Source organism: Balaenoptera acutorostrata, chromosome 5 (assembly GCF_949987535.1).
Source record: "Balaenoptera acutorostrata chromosome 5, mBalAcu1.1, whole genome shotgun sequence".
NCBI lineage: Eukaryota > Metazoa > Chordata > Mammalia > Artiodactyla > Balaenopteridae > Balaenoptera > Balaenoptera acutorostrata.
The window spans coordinates 15,784,212-15,802,119 of record NC_080068.1 but is presented as its reverse complement, the minus strand read 5'-3'; the positions used below and the strand labels follow the sequence as shown (position 1 = coordinate 15,802,119).

At 38.3% G+C, this 17,908-nt stretch overlaps 1 protein-coding gene across 3 annotated transcripts in view; it reads right to left on the bottom strand.

Moving 5' to 3' along the window:
• BMPR1B (bone morphogenetic protein receptor type 1B) overlaps positions 1 to 17,908 on the bottom strand; it is a 439,992-nt gene that overhangs the window by 23,187 nt on the left and 398,897 nt on the right. For all 3 annotated transcript variants that reach the window (XM_057547292.1, XM_057547293.1, XM_007184078.3), the window contains 4 exons: positions 6,329 to 6,425; positions 5,142 to 5,280; positions 2,475 to 2,667; positions 1,380 to 1,677 (listed from right to left, as the gene is read on the bottom strand). In XM_057547292.1, coding sequence (XP_057403275.1) covers positions 1,380 to 1,677; positions 2,475 to 2,667; positions 5,142 to 5,280; positions 6,329 to 6,425 — 727 coding nt within the window. The remainder of the gene's footprint in view (positions 1 to 1,379; positions 1,678 to 2,474; positions 2,668 to 5,141; positions 5,281 to 6,328; positions 6,426 to 17,908) is intronic.

Sequence of the window (17,908 nt, the reverse complement as noted above, 5' to 3'; positions counted from 1 at the left end):
AGACAGAGAGCAGAACCCACAGAGAGAAAGGAGGAGAACCTGGAATAAAGGTACATCAGGAGCACAGGGGGAAGAAAGGTATGGGTACTGCGGGGAGTGGGGAGACAGGAGGAAAGGCTTCTGGTGACAAAACCAATGTTGTCCCTCAGTAAAGGAGCTTCGGGAGAAAACAGAGCAGACGCCAAATTGTAAACTATCATGAAGTACTAGATTGTGAAAGTAGATGACTCTTTGGAACTCTTGAGAAATTTAACAAGGGAGGGAAGGAGAAAGGCTGGTAATTTGAGAAGCATCATGGGAAATTTTTTTTGTAGAGGAGACTTGAAAAAGGTCAGAAAAAATAATTCAGAAGAGAGAGAATTTAATAATCTTTATTGGCAGGCAATTCATATTTCTAACTTAAATCTACAGTCTGAAGCATTTCCTCCTGCTTTGCTTTTAAAGACTGAGAACTTCAATTTGCCATCCTCTAAATGGTGAAGACCTTCCTATAGTTGGCACCTATTATTTTTATCACTCCTCAGTCTTCAATTCTGGGTGAAAATACCAATCCATTAGTCCTTTCTCGTGAGTTTTATTCTTTGCCATGGCATTTCCTTTGAGCCCTTCTCTATATTCTACAGAGTCTTTTGGGAAAAAAAAGCCGTAAGAGGGTCCAACAGTTTAATAAAGGCTAAGCCTAAACTGACATTTTAAAAAGGTAGGTATATGATGATCCCTCTATTCTTGTGGTTTGCAAACTCATTTTGTTTTGTTTTCAAAGCAGAAGAACCATTTCTTCTAATTACATCATCTACAAGATCAAAGGAGCTGCTATGAATAGAGCGAAGGTAAGCAAAATAGGGCCTCAATGCCCCCCTCAACCACGGGGCATTCCTCCTCCCCATCCGGCAGAAGCTATTGTACAATAGTGCTGAATACTGGCAGTGTGTTGATTATTAGCTTTTAACATTTCTCATAGAATATCTATGCAAGTTATCTTTCTTATATCATATAAAAATCACCTTTATCACTATATAATCTGGAGCTCTTTCCTGAAACCTCTTCCTACTTACAAATGTTATGCAGAATTCTGACCACACAATCCCGGACATGAGCTACCTCTTTTCTAAGTAGCGTCATGACAGCTCAAACCTATGTGAACACTGTCTTGAAGCCAGGTCACTGATGAGCTTAGAAACAGTAGGACTGACCCAAACACTGTTTATTTGTTGTAAAGGAAATGTTTCTTCTTCTTCCCTCCACAGAAAAGTCAAAATTAATGAAATTTCTCCTCCACTAAATATCCTAAAAGCCCTGAGCTACAAAATGTATCATCTATAAAAAGTGATAGAAAAGAACCATAAAAAGTATATTTGTTGTTCACATTTGATACTAACCTAATAAATTTAACAGCCAAGCCCAGATCGGCTATACAGCAAGTTCCATTTTTCTTCACCAGGATGTTCTTACTTTTCAGATCTCGATGGGCAATTGCTGGTTTGCCTTGAGTACTAAAGATTTCAGTGTGTAAGTGACATAGGCCACTGACAGAAGAATAGGCTAACTTCAGCATCGATTTAGTATCTAGGGTGGTGGACTTCAGGTAATCATAGAGGGAACCATTTTCATGATAATCTGTGATTAGGTACAACTGGGTCCAGGACCCCGTCCCTTTGATATCTGCAGCAATGAACCCTAAAAGGAAAAAAGACAAACAGGGTTGGAGCTATGTGTTTTCTGAATATTATCAGGATAATTATTTTTCTCAACTATCACTCTTCCGTCATAGGTGTCTTTTGTTTGGCATTTCATTCAGTTTTCTGATTGTGCCTGTGACAGTATTAAATCACTAATACCAATCAGAGGCCATCAAAACAGCAGGAGTGGAGAAACACTAAGAGTTTGTATCTGAAAACAGGATCCCTTTCTAATCAGCAGTTGATATGTAAATGATCTTGAAGTTAACAGTAAATAGTTCCCGGTATTAGAGTTACACATAAGACACTGTTTACAAATCAGGCACACGCTCCATGATTAGCTTACACTCTTTCTACTTGAATGATCCAGCTAGACCATTTCTAACTTGAGAAAATAAAAAGGAAATCAATTATCAATATAAACTCTGGATGTAAATAAACCCTGCAGATAAAATTCCCATAACTTTTCACAGCACTTAGACAAAAATGTGCTCCTTCAAATCCCTAAGAAACCTTAAGAAATTCTGGTATTGCATTTGCATTTCCTGTCCCGGAAGAAAAAACTGTTTGAACATGTTCCATTTCCAAACCACCGTTCATTCATAGAAATGCCTTAGTCATTCCTCCTGCGAGGTCTCCCATTAGAAGCGTATGACGTTCTTGGGCTCATGCCAAGAAGAAAATGTCTATATATTTCATAACAGGTTTACACAGATGAGTTAATATGCAGATGTTAACAGAAAAAGAGAGGAAAGCTAGGAAACCCTGAACATTGCTATACAGACTTTTACTCACCCAAAATGTTTTCATGCCTCATCAACACTGTCTGATATATTTCTGTCTCTCGGAACCAGCTGGCTTCCTCTGTGGTGAAGAACACTTTCACAGCTACCTTTTCGCCACGCCACTTTCCCATCCAAACTTCCCCATAGCGCCCTTTTCCAATCTGTTTCACCATCTGAATCTGCTTAGCTATAGTCCTCTGGACCTGTTAAATCCCAAAACACATTGTTAGTGTATTCACAGCACACCAGATTTGTTTAATCTTTTTTTTTTTTCCTCCAGAGAAGAAACGCATGTAAAATATATTTAGCCAGTAGTTTTTCTTAACATAGACAAGTTATTTGTATTTATTTATTAATTTATGCTGTCCTCTTTTAAATGTATTTGAAATTAAATGCGGATTTTGAGTGTTTGAAGTATTGCTTCCAAATTATTAAGTATTTTATTCTACCTATTCTTATTTTCACAGAGAAAAAACCTGAATGGGTTCACAGTAATTGGCAGAATAGAATACTTTTCACTTCTACCACTATAGTGGGATACTAGATACTCTGAAGGGAATCACGTCACTATATGCTTGGATAAAATACAACCAAACAAAAATGTAATGCCCTGTTGGGCACACATAGAAATAAAGGAAATCTCTGAGCAGGGAGGAATGGAGGGAGGGACGAAAAGAGGAAGGACAGAGTTAAGACCAGAGCAGGGATAGATAAGCATTCAGCAGCATATTCAAAAGCCAGGTTGCTGCCTGGGCAAAGAATAATACCAGCACTGAGATCTAGAATATGAACTTTGACCCCTTTAAAATTAGAGAAACTGAACCCTGGGCTTTAGCATTAAGCCGGAACCACTGAATGGCAGCAAGCTTGCCCTAGGCGAGTTAAATTCTAAGAATGAAAAGGCAAGCAATTGGATAAGAACTTTTACATGTAAGTTTAAAAAAAAAAAACAACTTACATCCGAAGTAGCATCGGTTTGGTCATAGTGACTACTTCACAAGTGGTTTTCTGTCTGGTTTATCACCTCCAGGGGAGGTATTAGTCGAAGAGTACAGAGTTTCAGTTATGCAAGATGAATAAGTCCTAGAGCTCTACTGTACAGCACAGTATCTACAGTTAACAATACTGTATTGTATACTTTTCTTCCTAGTTCAGAGCTAAAAGCTGACACTAACTATTTTTAGTTCGATACAATTGACATATAACGTTTCGTAAGTTTAAGGTATACAACGTGTTGATTTGATATATTCATATACTGTGATATGATTATCACAGTAGTGTTAGCTAACACCTCTATTACGGGTGTGTTGTATTTTTAAAATTTTGCTAAGAGCTAAGACATTAGATCTTATGTTGTGTGGGGGTTTTTAATAAATTTATTTATTTATTTATTTATTGGCTGCGTTGGGTCTTCATTGCTGTGTGCGGGCTTTCTCTAGCTGCGGTGAGCGGGGGCTACTCTTTGTTGCAGTGTGTGGGCTTCTCATTGCGGTGGCTTCTCTTGTTGCAGAGCATGGGCTCTAGGCACGTGGGCTTCAGCAGTTGTGGCACATGGGCTCAGTAGTTGTGGCTCGCGGGCTCTAGAGCGCAGGCTCAGTAGTTGTGGCGCACGGGCTTAGTTGCTCCGCGGCATGTGGGATCTTCCCGGACCAGGGATCAAACCCGTGTCCCCTGCATTGGCAGGTGGATTCTTAACCACTGCGCCACCAGGGAAGTCCCTTATGTTGTGTTCTTATCATAAAATAATAATGATAATAATAATAATAATAATAAATGAATGAATGGGGCAGGAGGAAACTTCGGAGGTGATGGATATGTTCATGGCCTAGATTGTGGTGATGGCTTCACAGATGTGTACTCACCTCCAAACTCTTCAACTTATAAATGTATACAGCTTTTTGGATGTTAAAAATAAAAAGAGTTATAAAATAAATTCTTGGCTTGAGTTTTTTTTTTAGTTACTTTTAGTACTAAATAAAAGGTCACCAAAAGAATCAAGTAAACAAGATATCCAAAGTCAGAACCAGACAATAAAGATTAGGAAAATCAGTCTTAAGAGTTTATAAAGGAAAATATTTCTCATTAAAATTGTTATTTCCATTCCAAGTCCCAACAATCTTTTTGCATGGTCCATAAAGTAACCAAATGCTTTTCTCATTAAAGCAAGTGCCTTGGGTTCAGTATATATTTTCTTCCAAGTTGGCAGTGTTGACCATCAGAAAATTAAAACTCTCCTGAATGGAAAAGCCAGAGCTTCACCCTGAAACATAAACCCTCCAGCTGAGATGCAGCCCTCTTCTCTTGTAGAAGTACTCAGATCCCATTTGCTTGTAATACTTTTGCCTTCAAAAGCCAGGCCAAAGTGCAGTAATGTTATCCTTACTGAAAACAGAGGGAAGATGGTCCCATGCTGAATGCTTTCTAATCTGCTCTTTATCAGAACATCTGAGGGTCTGGATTGCAACCATACACTTACATTAAAGGACAATGACCTCACCCCCAATATGTCAAAATGTTATCAGGAAACCCTGTATCTGAGATCTGATGTCTGACTGACTGCAGAGAGCTTTCTCTTTGTCCACTGCCCTATCTGTTTCAGTAAAATGAAACCCAGCAGTTATTGACATTTCCTCTCAGAACACATTTCCTTTGAATTCAAGGTATGTTCTTCTCATACCAGCAGAGGGAGGCCTGATCCGCTTCCTGAGCTCTGAGACTGCTCAATTAAGTCTCTCAGGGATTCCCCAGGAGGAATGTAAGTTTCATCCTGTTCTAATCCAATGCTGTACCGAGGTCTGGTTTCCTGTCTTTTATACCTGAAGATGCACAAAGAAAGATAATGTTAGACACTGGATTGCAATGATAGGGGCAAACATGCAGATAAAACAGTAAACCACAGCAGGTTTTATCTTTGCACATAATACAAGATTAGATGCTCAGTATTTATTACCCTTAGTTATGATTTCCAACACAAAATCATAATTATTCTTCTAACCTATTTTTTAAAGTAAACTACATGTTTTTACTCAGTCACAACCACATATAATTTTTCTTCTCTATTGCTATCAAATGCATATATCCAAGCAGGCTACATTCCATTAATGTTTCTATACAGTTCCAATATTCATTCCCTAAAATCTTTTCTTATAAGGTCCCTGATCAACTACAGATGCAAATTTTTGCTTTACAAAAGACATTACAATTTTCTCATCCAAGGCAATGTATAGATAAATGAGATAAATTGAAACTTTAAAAACGTTTATCAATAATTATGTCTTCAATTAGAAATGATGTTATTTGAATCAACTCCTACTTGTAGAAAAGTAACCTAAATTACTATTACAAAAAGCCAATGATAAGAATTTAAAGGTCCTTGATATTTCACAAACTAGAAAATGAGTTCTTAGGTGACTGAAAATAATTTGTAATGACCATACTGTAATTTAATAACTGAACATATTTTAATAATTAATCTATAAATTATCTTTAAAATCTTTCAGGACTAAGGGGATATTGTTAGCTCACAAAATAAGGAATTACTAAAGCAATTCTAAGTTCACCATGGTCATTTCTCTGCTTTGAATCAAACCTCAGTAGCAACTAGTTGCTGAATTTCCTAGCTACCATAAACTTCCTAGGGATGAAATTTTTTCTGGGTGGTTTTGATATCTGAAGCAGAAATGAGATAGGTATCTACTAATAGCTTCATTAGGACAAATATTTATCAATAGTAACTGATATTATCAGTGAAATCGAAGATCTAATTAGGTCAAGGAAAGCTGTGGTAAAAAATGTCAACATGTAGCAGAGTATGAGAATGATATTATAAACTCAAAATTCTATATCTACATGTTAGAAACTTACCTGAAGTAACAGAATAAAATGATAAGGACCAAGAGCAAACTACAGACAGTCACAGATATAAGTAAGGCCTTGTGGTGTACAGGTCCATCAACAAAATCTGAAATTAAAAAGAAAGTAAAAAGAGCCATGATACAGAGATTATTTTCATTTAAAATTTAGGAAGCAACTCTTTCCTAAAAGTGCTTGCTAAGCTCCATGTGCAAGATTTGAGAGGTCCTTTTAATCTGCTAATTGATAAGAAATATATATACATACTCTCAACTAAATAAGTCTGAGTAACAAGAATTACTGTTCATCTAGCCACTCACTTCAAGAGCATGCATTTCTTCTTCTCTGGAAGGAATAGGTTTGACATAGGATAAAAGCACAGGATATAAATAAATGTAAATGGATCAATACCCCTAAAATATAAGCAGGCTGTTCATCTTTATTTCAGACCCAGCTGATGCGTTTACAGATTTTTCTCATGTGGCTTCTGGAGCACTCTATATCATGAATTTGGATAAAAAAACAAATCTATATTCATTGTACATAAAAAACAAAGTAACCCTATGATGGATACGAAGGATCAGAATTCCTCAAATATTGCCAAATAAATAGAATACATGATTTGCATTACTTTAAACAAAGATGCCCTTCAAAAATACATAGCTTAATTTTTCATAAACGGCATCCTATTTTAAAAGAATGGGTATGTTCCACTCAAAGAATTACTGTGTGATCCTTTTAAAGAACAAATTATTAAACAGTATTCATGCTGTTTTAACTCCAGTTCCTGGCAAATAAGATTTATAATACTACGGCATGATTTTTCAAACGTTGTAAAAATAAGAATGACCTGGAGAGCTTTATACAGATGCATATTTACTGACTTCAACCCCAGAGATTTTTATTCAAAGTATATTTTTCCTTTTTTACAACCATCCCAGGTGATTTATATGCAGGTAGTCTCTAGAACGTTTTTTGAGAAAACTGACTGAAAACCTGGTGCACTTACCTGGTAATAGAACTAGCACCGTTCTTATTAAGGGCACCATACATCCTTGGGAGAGTAATTACTGCTATTTAATTTTAAAAGGTATCGTAATTTATGACTTTGGTTACCTACACAAACAAGTTGTTTTCCAACTGTGCTGTATACTTTTAATGGTATGGCTACCTAAACACTTTGGCTGGGGACCTTACCCCACTAAATGTAAATTTCTTTTTTTCATTCACAAGTATTATATGTTCCCTGAAGAAAAACTGAAAAGCACCAACTAACTAAAATAAAATAAATAAAATTGCCACCACCTCACTATTTACAAAAATTACTGCTAACATTTTAGTGTATGCCTTTCCAGTACCATTTCAATGAACAAAAAAAGTTCATGAACAAAAAGAGTTCACAAAAAGGCATTGTATACACCCATGCCCACAGCTGTATTATTCACAACAGCTAAAACATGGAAGAAACCCAAGTGTCCACTGACATATGAATGAATAAGCAAAATGTGGCATATATATATAAGACATGGTTTAGCCTTAAAAGGAAAGAGATTCTGACATATATTACAACGTGAATGAACCTTAAGGACATTGCGCTAAGTGAAATAAGCCAGTCACAAAAAGACAAACACTCCACTTATATGAGATACTTAGAGGAGTCAAAATGATAACGACAAAAAGAAGAATGGTAGTTGCCAGGGGTTGGGGGGAGGAGGGATGGGGGAAGTTAATATTTAATGGGTAAGAGTTTCAGTTCTACAAGATGAACAGAGCTATAGAGATGGATGGTGGTTATGGTTGTATAACATTATAAACATATTTAATATCACTGAACTGTACACTTGAAAGTGATTAAGACGGTAAACTTTATGTTATGTATATTTCACCACAAATAAAAAATTTGGGGAAAAAATCATTAGAATTGCCTTGTAACTAGATTGTTTTCACTTATAATATTGTAAACATTTTCCAAAACAATAAAAAATTTTCTACAAAATGAGTTTCAAAGATTACAGAGTATATATACAGACATATCCTAATTAGAAAGTCAGTCTTCTGATGATGTATATTTAGGAGATTGCAAAGATTTTGCTACAATACATCTTTGCTGTGATACATAAAATTCTGTGATGAACATTCTTACACATACATCATTGCACATGTCAATGATTATTTTCTTAATCTAGATTTGAAGTCGAATTATTAGTTTGAAGGATATATATTTTAAGGTTTTTCATACATGTTGTCAAAGTACCCTTTAAAAAAGATTACAAGTTTCTTTTTTACCATCAATGTGAACATGTGTCTTAATTATTTTGAAATAATCTCAGTCTTACAGAAAACCTGTAAGGATAAAGGACTCCAATATGCCCTTTAGAGAGTTTTCATTTTAAAAATTTTACTATATTTACTTTATAATTCTCTTGCTCTCTCAGTATGTATGTGTGTGCCTATCTCCCTCTCTCTATATAAAGATATGTATATGTACATGTTTATATTCATATTTATTTATATGTATGCATTATACTCTGTGGGTCATCTGAAGTTACAGACATAATGTCTCCACCCATAAACACTTCAGAGTGAACTTCCTAAGAACAAGGACACTGTCTTACCAAATGGTAATGCAACTACCAAAATCAGGAAAGTAACATGAACATATGAAATGAAAATAAATCTTACTTTGAAATATATCAGAAAAAGTTTGTATTATTTATTATAAAATAAAATCCACAGATTTTTATACTAATTTCTCATCCAAATCTTATGATGGTTAATATTATGATTTACTCATCAGTCTAAAATATATGTTTAATAATTATTTATGATCTACACTACCTGTAAAATATTAATGGAAGTAGTCTGTCTGCATCTGAAAAGACTAAATGAGAGACCATTTTTAAAAAAGCAGTTTTATATTAAATTCAGAAACACTGCCAGTTGAGCAGAGAAAGAGTTCAGGACCGTTATCTACTAGAGTACACATTCAAAGAGCCATTCAGACTTTAACAACAACAGGAATCATATATAATTACCACATGCGTTGTCCAAAAAGTGTTGCTTAGGAAATCTTGAAAATAATTTGTAAGCTCTTAAAATTACGCGGGCTAAGATTTTACACAATGAATTTTCTTAGTAAAATTTCCCTCCATACCTCCCCTCGCTCCTTCGGGTTATAGGCAAAGTCAACAATAACCCAAAATGAGCACAATACCTCCGCCAGTGAGAGAGCAATTGACAACGTTTGTACACATGCATGTATACACATACCATGGTGCAAATAATGTTGCTGCAAACAGCTTAAAACCTATTTCCAATTTTAAGGACAACAAAAGCAAAAAGCCTGATTTTGCAGAAAATCAAAGAGAACGCTGGATACTTTATCAAAACTAGAGTAACTAACTACATATGCACAACATATTTTCAGTATACGAATTGAGAATACTTTTTCATTCAAGTGATATAATTTTACTAAAAACTATCAGCCTCATCGACTTTCACTTTTTCCACGTAAATGCAGAACACTCTGTGAACCATAAGAACGGTGTATTTATTACTCATCATATTAGGTTTCTGATTTATGAGAGCAATGAGGCCAGAAAGAATCTAAGGGATTTTTTCCTTACCATCAAGCACTTTTTTTAAAGGCTAGCATTACCTTCCCACTTTCCTTTTCTTTGCCCCAATAAACCTATCCCCTACTGCCTCCTTGTCTTTTGTCATAAATAGTGAGCTTTATCAATATGCCTTTTGTTTCTGTTGGTCGTGCCTGTCATGTTTTAATCTGCCATTACCTGTGCTCAGAGCATTAACAATGTAAACATTCAAGTCACTGCCAGAGTCTTGGAAAACGAACACTTGCAGATACGAATCAGGAAAAGAACAGAGCCCACAGTTCTCTCTAGGCCAGCAGATTTCTACCTGGCTGTCACTCCAACTGCTCAGGGAAGTAGAATGGAGAACTCTCTAGGGAAGTCTGGTTCACTCTGAGAGGCAAGTAAGAATCACCAATGGTTTCCTAACAAAACAGCATTCTGTCATTACTTGTCTCCTCTCTGATAATTAACTGGTTTGCAACTGCTTAAAATGCCAGGACTGTTTCTATAAGGCTAGAAGATAGCTCATAATTGCAGTAAGAAATAAAAAACCATATTGCTAGAAAGAATCTTGGAAATACGATGGCCCAAAGACATCTTTATATGTGCTCTCAATGTTATAATCACAGATAAATTGGAGACATCTTTCTATTAATAGAGCACAAAGTGCCTGAAAAGAATATTCTTGTCAAAGGATTTTAGTCAACAAACAATACTGTAAACTAATTTACCTTCATCACTGGGATGTCATCTTACAGTAACATCTAGAAATAAATTCACTATAAGAACAAAGACATAATATTCTAGTTATTTTCCTGCAGAAAAAGATTTAGCATTATATTTTCTGGTAACAAAGGAAGTTAAGGGCTTCCCTGGTGGCGCAGTGGTTGAGAATCTGCCTGCCAATGCAGGGGACACGGGTTCGAGCCCTGGTCTGGGAAGATCCCACATGCCACGGAGCAACTGGGCCCGTGAGCCACAATTACTGAGCCTGCGCGTCTGGAGCCTGTGCTCCGCAACAAGAGAGGCCGCGATGGTGAGAGGCCCGCGCACCGCGATGAAGAGTGGTCCCCACTTGCCGCAACTAGAGGAAGCCGTCGCACAGAAACGAAGACTCAACACAGTCATAAATAAATTAAAAAAATAAAAAATAAAAAAAAAAAAAGAACGTGAATTTCTTTAAAAAAAAAAAAAAAAAAAAAGGAAGTTAAGACAGAATTGTTATATCCAGATTACTGTGTTCAGTGAGAAAGAAAAAGTCTAATTATTTATAAGTTTCTTTCACCTATCCCAAATATAAAGTTGACCAGAATTTCCAAAATAGTTAGAAGCTGCACATTTCCAGAAATGCTAGAGCTATTCCCCGGCAAGGAATTCAGCTCAGACTCACGTACCGGTTTATACTGCCACAAGCATAATATATGTGTCAGAAGGAAAATTCTGCAACTGACCTTTGCATTCTAGATGCTATCATATATGCAACCTATCTGTGTTACAGACAATAAGGGAGACTGTTTCACTGATTAAATACCTGTTACCTATTGAGTTTAATTTGTAATTGGCAATACCCGAAGCTAAGCAATAGCATTTTTAAACAAATCTGTGAACTGCTCAGAATATACTTTTTAGTTGAGTAAGAAAAGAAATAATAAGGTAAAGTTTAGCTTTGGAAATCCTGTATTATAATTTTACTTAAACTACATTGAAATTACCCTATTTCAAAACAGAAACAGTTGTTTCTGATACATGTTCCATGAAGTATACATGTAGCAGGTATTAGTAATTCCCATATTTAAACACACAAACTATACCTATTCCAAAAAATTATATGAACTTTATTTGCTCTTGTAAAAGCCAAATTTGAGGATCCCATTTAATAAAGCAAGGGCTTCTGTTCATTTCAACACCAGTCTTTCACTTCTTTAAGTGCTCATTTGAAAAAGAAAATTAAACAAAAATAAGTAATAGTAAGTAATTTGGGAGGAGGAAAGAAACCTCATCAAATTCTCTTGCCTACACACCATTTCAAGAGAACATTTAACTCACAATATCTTGGTCAAACCATGTGATGCTGGAACCGTACATCACCCCTCCCAGCACCTCGGTGCCCCTTCATCACTAATTCTGCAGGCAGGAAGCCAGACACCAGGGCACCACGACTTCTCCCTACAAGCCTCTCCATCAAAACAGACATGTCTCCCTCCGCTTTGCACCAGCTGCAGTGTGACTGGGCTTCCCGAATCATATTTTATTGTTTATAATGAAGGTGCTGCATTTGATCTAATTACTTTTCGTATTTCTTCCTTCAGGAGAAAGAATATTTGTCTCAGGGTATTCTGCTTTGCTGGTGCTGAAATGGAATAAGCAAAGCAAAAGGAAAACTAATATTCATAAAAGAATTTCTGCTGCTTTCTGGTCACCCTTCATCATCTTTTTTGAAACAAAAGATGACAAAATTTCAAGGACCTAAATATACATTGATAAACATTTATTGGATGTGATTTTGTATCTCTAATTTCCTGCTGAATGCATCTAAGTTGGGAAGAAAAAAAAAAGAGTGACAAAACTCTGGATGGGTAGAAAAGGTTTTCTTGCTTATTTTTTAATAAGACAGTTTATTTGTAGGTATTTACCCCTACGCTTAGTACTTCTCTGACGTCTAATAACAGAACCTCACCTAAGCCTGTTATTATTTAGCAGCTAGTAATACAGATGTTTTGAGATAAGGTTAATCATTTAACTTTTTTAGAAAAGCGATTATTAAGAAAAAAAGAACAACAACAAAAAAATCGTGAGCTGGATTTTTTAACCCTCTCATCTTTTAATAATACAGTGTCTGCTTTATACTAGGTTGACACATAGGTTTATAGGACGTCTACTATAATAATATGTAGCAATCTATCAGGCAACGCCTAGCCCGGGGGTCTCAAAGTGTGGTCTCCGGACCAACATCATCTGCATCACCTGGAAACTCCTTAGAAAGGCAAATTATTGGGGTCCACTCAGATCTACTGAATCAGAAACTCTGGGTGGGGGCCAGTAATCCGTGTTTTAATAAGCCCCCCGGGTGATTCTGATGCACCTAAGTTTGAAAACCACTAGCCTAGTATTAATACATAAGTGGGCCTTAATAGATGATAAATTAGAAGGAAGAGGACGAGAGAGGAGGAGGGGAGAGAGACTGTGTGTGCGAGAGAGACAGGGAGCAACCCTCTAACACCATACTCTAAGAATGGAGAAAATGCTAATTGTGCAAAGCAAACATAATAAACACAAGGCTTCAAAGTAATCATCTTGTTTATTGATTATTTTGTGACATGGCTAACCACTACTTACTTAGAGTTTTCTAACTCTTAGATACATAAAAGCTTTTTTCTTTTTTTGAGAATGTCATTTAAGGCTTTTTATAGACGATTCAGGGAGATGCGGTCAGAGGCCGATTTCCCATCTCCAGTACTTACTTTAGCTGTGTAACCTTCACACCGTACCTGACCTCACTATTCCTTAGCTGCACGTCTGAGAAACTGGGGTGATGCTAAAGGTGCTTTCCCCACTGAGCTGTTATGAGGGTTAAATGAGTCAGTTTATGTGAAGTACTTAGAAAAGAGCGACAGTAAGTAAGCACTCCACTCACATTAGCAAATATCACAGTTACCTAGGCTCTGAGCTTTACAGGGTCCTGCTCTGGCTCCCTTCAGCTGGGCCCCTTCCCACTGAGCAGTGGGTCTGCAGAACACAGGCAATGTGTCCACCCAGAATCTGTCCCATCCTGCTCTCCATTTAAAACACTGGCCATTGCCCCAAAGTCTGGAATTCTACCTAAATGGCCCCAGGCCTGTGTCTGGAAACTGTGAGGCCCCCTGTCTCCCTGAGGGTGGACCAAGGAGCTGGTGTACTTACCCAAAGGCCTGAGGGGTGACCAAGCAGTGGCCAAGGGGTGTATGGGGCAAGACATGCGGGCAGAGCGTAAACCAGAGGGCTGGGGTGTTGTAGCGTGGGTGCCTGACGTTAAGCTTCTGTTTCAGACATCCATCGCAAATAAACACACTGCCAGCTGTACGGCACAACCGCTAGTAAAACAACTCGGTAAGGAAGCAGGTCACCCCGTCCGTGAGGTTCCCTGGATAACTGACCGCTTGAATAATTCTGTTTTTCCCTTCCCTTGCCCTAATTCCCACTCTTATGTTTTGTTTTTTTGGTTTTTTTTTAAATTTTTAAATTTTATTTTTTATATTTATTTTTGGCTGCGTTGGGTCTTCGTTTCTGTGTGAGGGCTTTCTCTAGTTGCGGCGAGCGGGGGCCACTCTTCATCGCGGTGCGCAGGCCTCTCACTATCGCGGGCTCTCTTCTTGCAGAGCATGGGCTCTAGGCACATGAGATTCAGTACTTCCAGCATGCAGGCTCAGTAGCTGTGGCTCGTGGGCTCTAGAGCGCAGGCTCAGTAGTTGTGGCTCACAGGCCTAGTTGCTCCGAGGCATGTGGGATCCTCCCGGACCAGGGCTCGAACCCGTGTCCCCTGCATTGGCAGGCAGACTCTCAACCACTGCGCCACCAGGGAAGCCCCCCACTCTTATGTTTTAAACTTGCCAATATTTTTGTAACCACGTATGGTGACAAATGTTAGCTAGACTTACTGTGGTGATGATTTTTGCAACATATACAAATATCAAGTTATACACCCGAAACTAATATAATGTTATATGTCAATTATAACTCAACTTTCAAAATTAATTTATTTGCCAATAAAGAGAGAAACTGTGAAACCCTAGGCACCCCACCTTTGACCCCAGTAAAGGGAGAACTCCAGGTCCCCACCCCCCCCCATACCTGTGACCTTGCTGTGTGGCCCTCAGGTGTGCTGTGTACCCTCTGGTTCTTGCAAATAATACATCTTTTCTTTCAGATTTCTCTGACAGTGGCTGCGGAGGTGCATTTTAGATAATAAGAACCACATGGGTCAGTCTTGCCACAACATTAGCTCCAGTAGAGAAATGTCTGTGGGGGCTGCCACAGTGGTATGGACCCAGGTAAGTGACTCAGACTTTCCTAGCCGACAGTGTCACTGCCAACAGGCTGAGACAGAGACAAAACAGGTGTCCAGCTGCGTGCATGAGAGACCCCTCCCAGTGCCAGACAGAACCAAGAACGGGGCACCCCATCACTCCCACTCCCACACTGGAAGGAATAAGTCTAAGTAGTTCAAGCATTCTAAACGCCAAGCTGGTGTTCCCCATCACTATGAAAATATTCTTGTTAAGTCTGCTTAACAGAAAGTATTTTACTTACCAGTCTTCTACATTGGTTTATGAGTTTTCAATAATTAGGTAAATGGTATGTGGACTTCCATTTATACCATTGCCCCGGCTCCACAAAAGTTAGGGTTGGTCGTATAAGTATAAAAACAACAGCTAAAGTTAAAAATATCAAAATAAGATGGTTCCATGTCTCTTTAACATCCCTGTTCTTTATTTTGGGTTTTAAACCAAAACATAAATATACGTATCTCCAATATGACTATATAAAGACATATATCCAATATGGCTGCAACGCAAATGTTTCCGACCAACGCATTACTGATAGTCAGTAAACATGTAGAGTACACTTCCAATAAAAATGCTGCCCATGTGTATATGGTAGAGGCAAAAACAAGAAAGGCAGCAGCTCTATGGTATATTTGTGTAAGAAAGACCAGCGCTCCCAGACCACAGCCTGCAGTGACTTTTACTGGACCCCAAAATGACTGTGCCAAAATGGTGAGGTGGAATCTGCAGGGACCTCACCCAGGCACTACCTGGGACCCTTAGAGTTCAAAATGGTAAACCCTACAGCCACTGAACTCCCCCCGAGTCTGTCACCTTGTATAAGCCTCAACGTAATCCACCAGCCACTCTAACATCCTCTTTCCCTTACTGCCCTGCACCAAGGACTTGTCTTCCCAATACTACTGCCCTTCTTTTCAAAGCCTTTTCACTGAGTTCTCTAGAGACTTACTCTGCTTTTAAAAGTGCCTAAAAAAATAAATAAATAAATAAAAATTAAAAAAAAAAAAAAAAAAAAAAAAGTGCCTAGCACTCAACCTCGTCAGAGAACCCTCCCCTGCCTGCCTGGTCCTAACTAGAATCTGGCTCCATCTACAGGACGGTACGTGCACTGCAGCGTTTGAGTCACTTTTCCTAAACCCTACCGCCACTGCTAGGACGCACCTCTTCCACTTACAGGTAATAAAAACGCTTTCTCCTTGAGCGAAGCGATCCTGGCACATCTGCCTTCATTTCCAGCACTCCTCACCCACCTCCCGCCCCCCACTCCCAAACACATCAGCGTTGTCTACAGATGCTACTCAAAATGTTGTCTACGGATCACCTGCTTTTTGCAACTGATTCACAAGGCAATAACTACAAAAAACTGAAAGTAAGCATTTAGAATTTTACAGCAACCTGACATCAGTGGAATTGTGTTTGAACAAGGTGTTGTCGAACTCACGTGCCTCTGAGACACAGTGGCACTAGCTATATCCACGTATAGGTCTTTTTCTACCAGAAGTGTTGCCCAAACTTTAATGTGCATGTCAATCATTGGGGAATCTCATTAAAAATGCAGGCTTAGGGCTTCCCTGGTGGCGCAGTGGTTGAGAATCTGCCTGCCAATGCAGGGGACACGGGTTCGGGTCCTGGTCTGGGAGGATCCCACGTGCCGCGGAGCGGCTGGGCCCGTGAGCCACAATTACTGAGCCTGTGCGTCTGGAGCCTGTGCTCCGCAACAGGAGAGGCCGCGATGGTGAGAGGCCCGCGCACAGCCATGAAGAGTGGCCCCCACTTGCCACAACTAGTGAAAGCCCTCCTACAGAAACGAAGACCCAACATAGCCATAAACTAAAAATAAATAAATAAATAAAAATTAAGAAAAAAAAATGCAGGCTTAGGAGTCTGGGGTGGGGCCTGGGAGTCTGCATTTCTCATGAGCTCCAAGCGATGCTAATCCTGCTGATTCACAGGCCCACTTTGAACTGTGAGGCTTCAGACAACTGAATTAGGGGACCTTCTCCACCCAGCCATGCTGCTTCCTATGCTTATATTTTGCAAATCTTTCTCAAATCTTACAAACTAAACCTCTGCACTTACTAGATTGCCTCTGTTTAGAGTCACAGGCTCTGTTTAGAGTCACAGGCTACTCACAGGCTCTGTGCAACCTTGGGAAAGTTAATTAACCTCTCTGTGCTGCAATTTTCTCACCTTTAAGTGGGGAATAATAGGCCTAAGTGCCCCACAGGACCCTTGTGAAGCTCAAATGGGTTAATTAATGTAACAGTTATTAGCGTACTTCTGGCTTATGTTAGCCATTTTAATTTTTAAGTTTTTTATTCCTGCCTTATCCACTTGGCAAACTTCTGTTCCTCCTTAAAGTCTGCTCAAGTATCACTTCTATGAAGCTATTCTGACATCCTCCCACCCCAAAGTGAGCCACTCACTCTTTTGTGCCCTTAATACACATTATAATCTAACTCTACTGAGATTTTCCTGCCTGAGTATAATTTAATTATTTCCATGTTTCTCTCCATAACCTAGTGTGCATGTGTTGAGAGCAAGAATTTTCTTCATCCATTTCTGTTATCCATAACACCTAGCATGTTGACTGGCAAAATTAAAATCTGTGAATTTTTGATGTGAATTATTATGAATCAATCTTACAGAGTTTTCTAGGCTATGGTTTGAACAAATGTTATAAAATATTACCATCAAAACCCAGAAATGTCACTGTATTTCGTTGGGAAGATTTTCTCTCTCAAGAAATAAAAATCAATCATGACAAATCATTTTAAGCTACTTATATAAGACTTAGGACTCTTTGACAATTACAAATCATTTATTTTATGGTGAGAACAAGAAGAAAGGAAACATGGGAGCTGCTTTTAACCAGGAGTCTTTGGGGATGCAGTATGTGTCTTTTTAAATAAGCAACACTAAATGTATAGTCTTAGAATTAAACTTTCTAGATA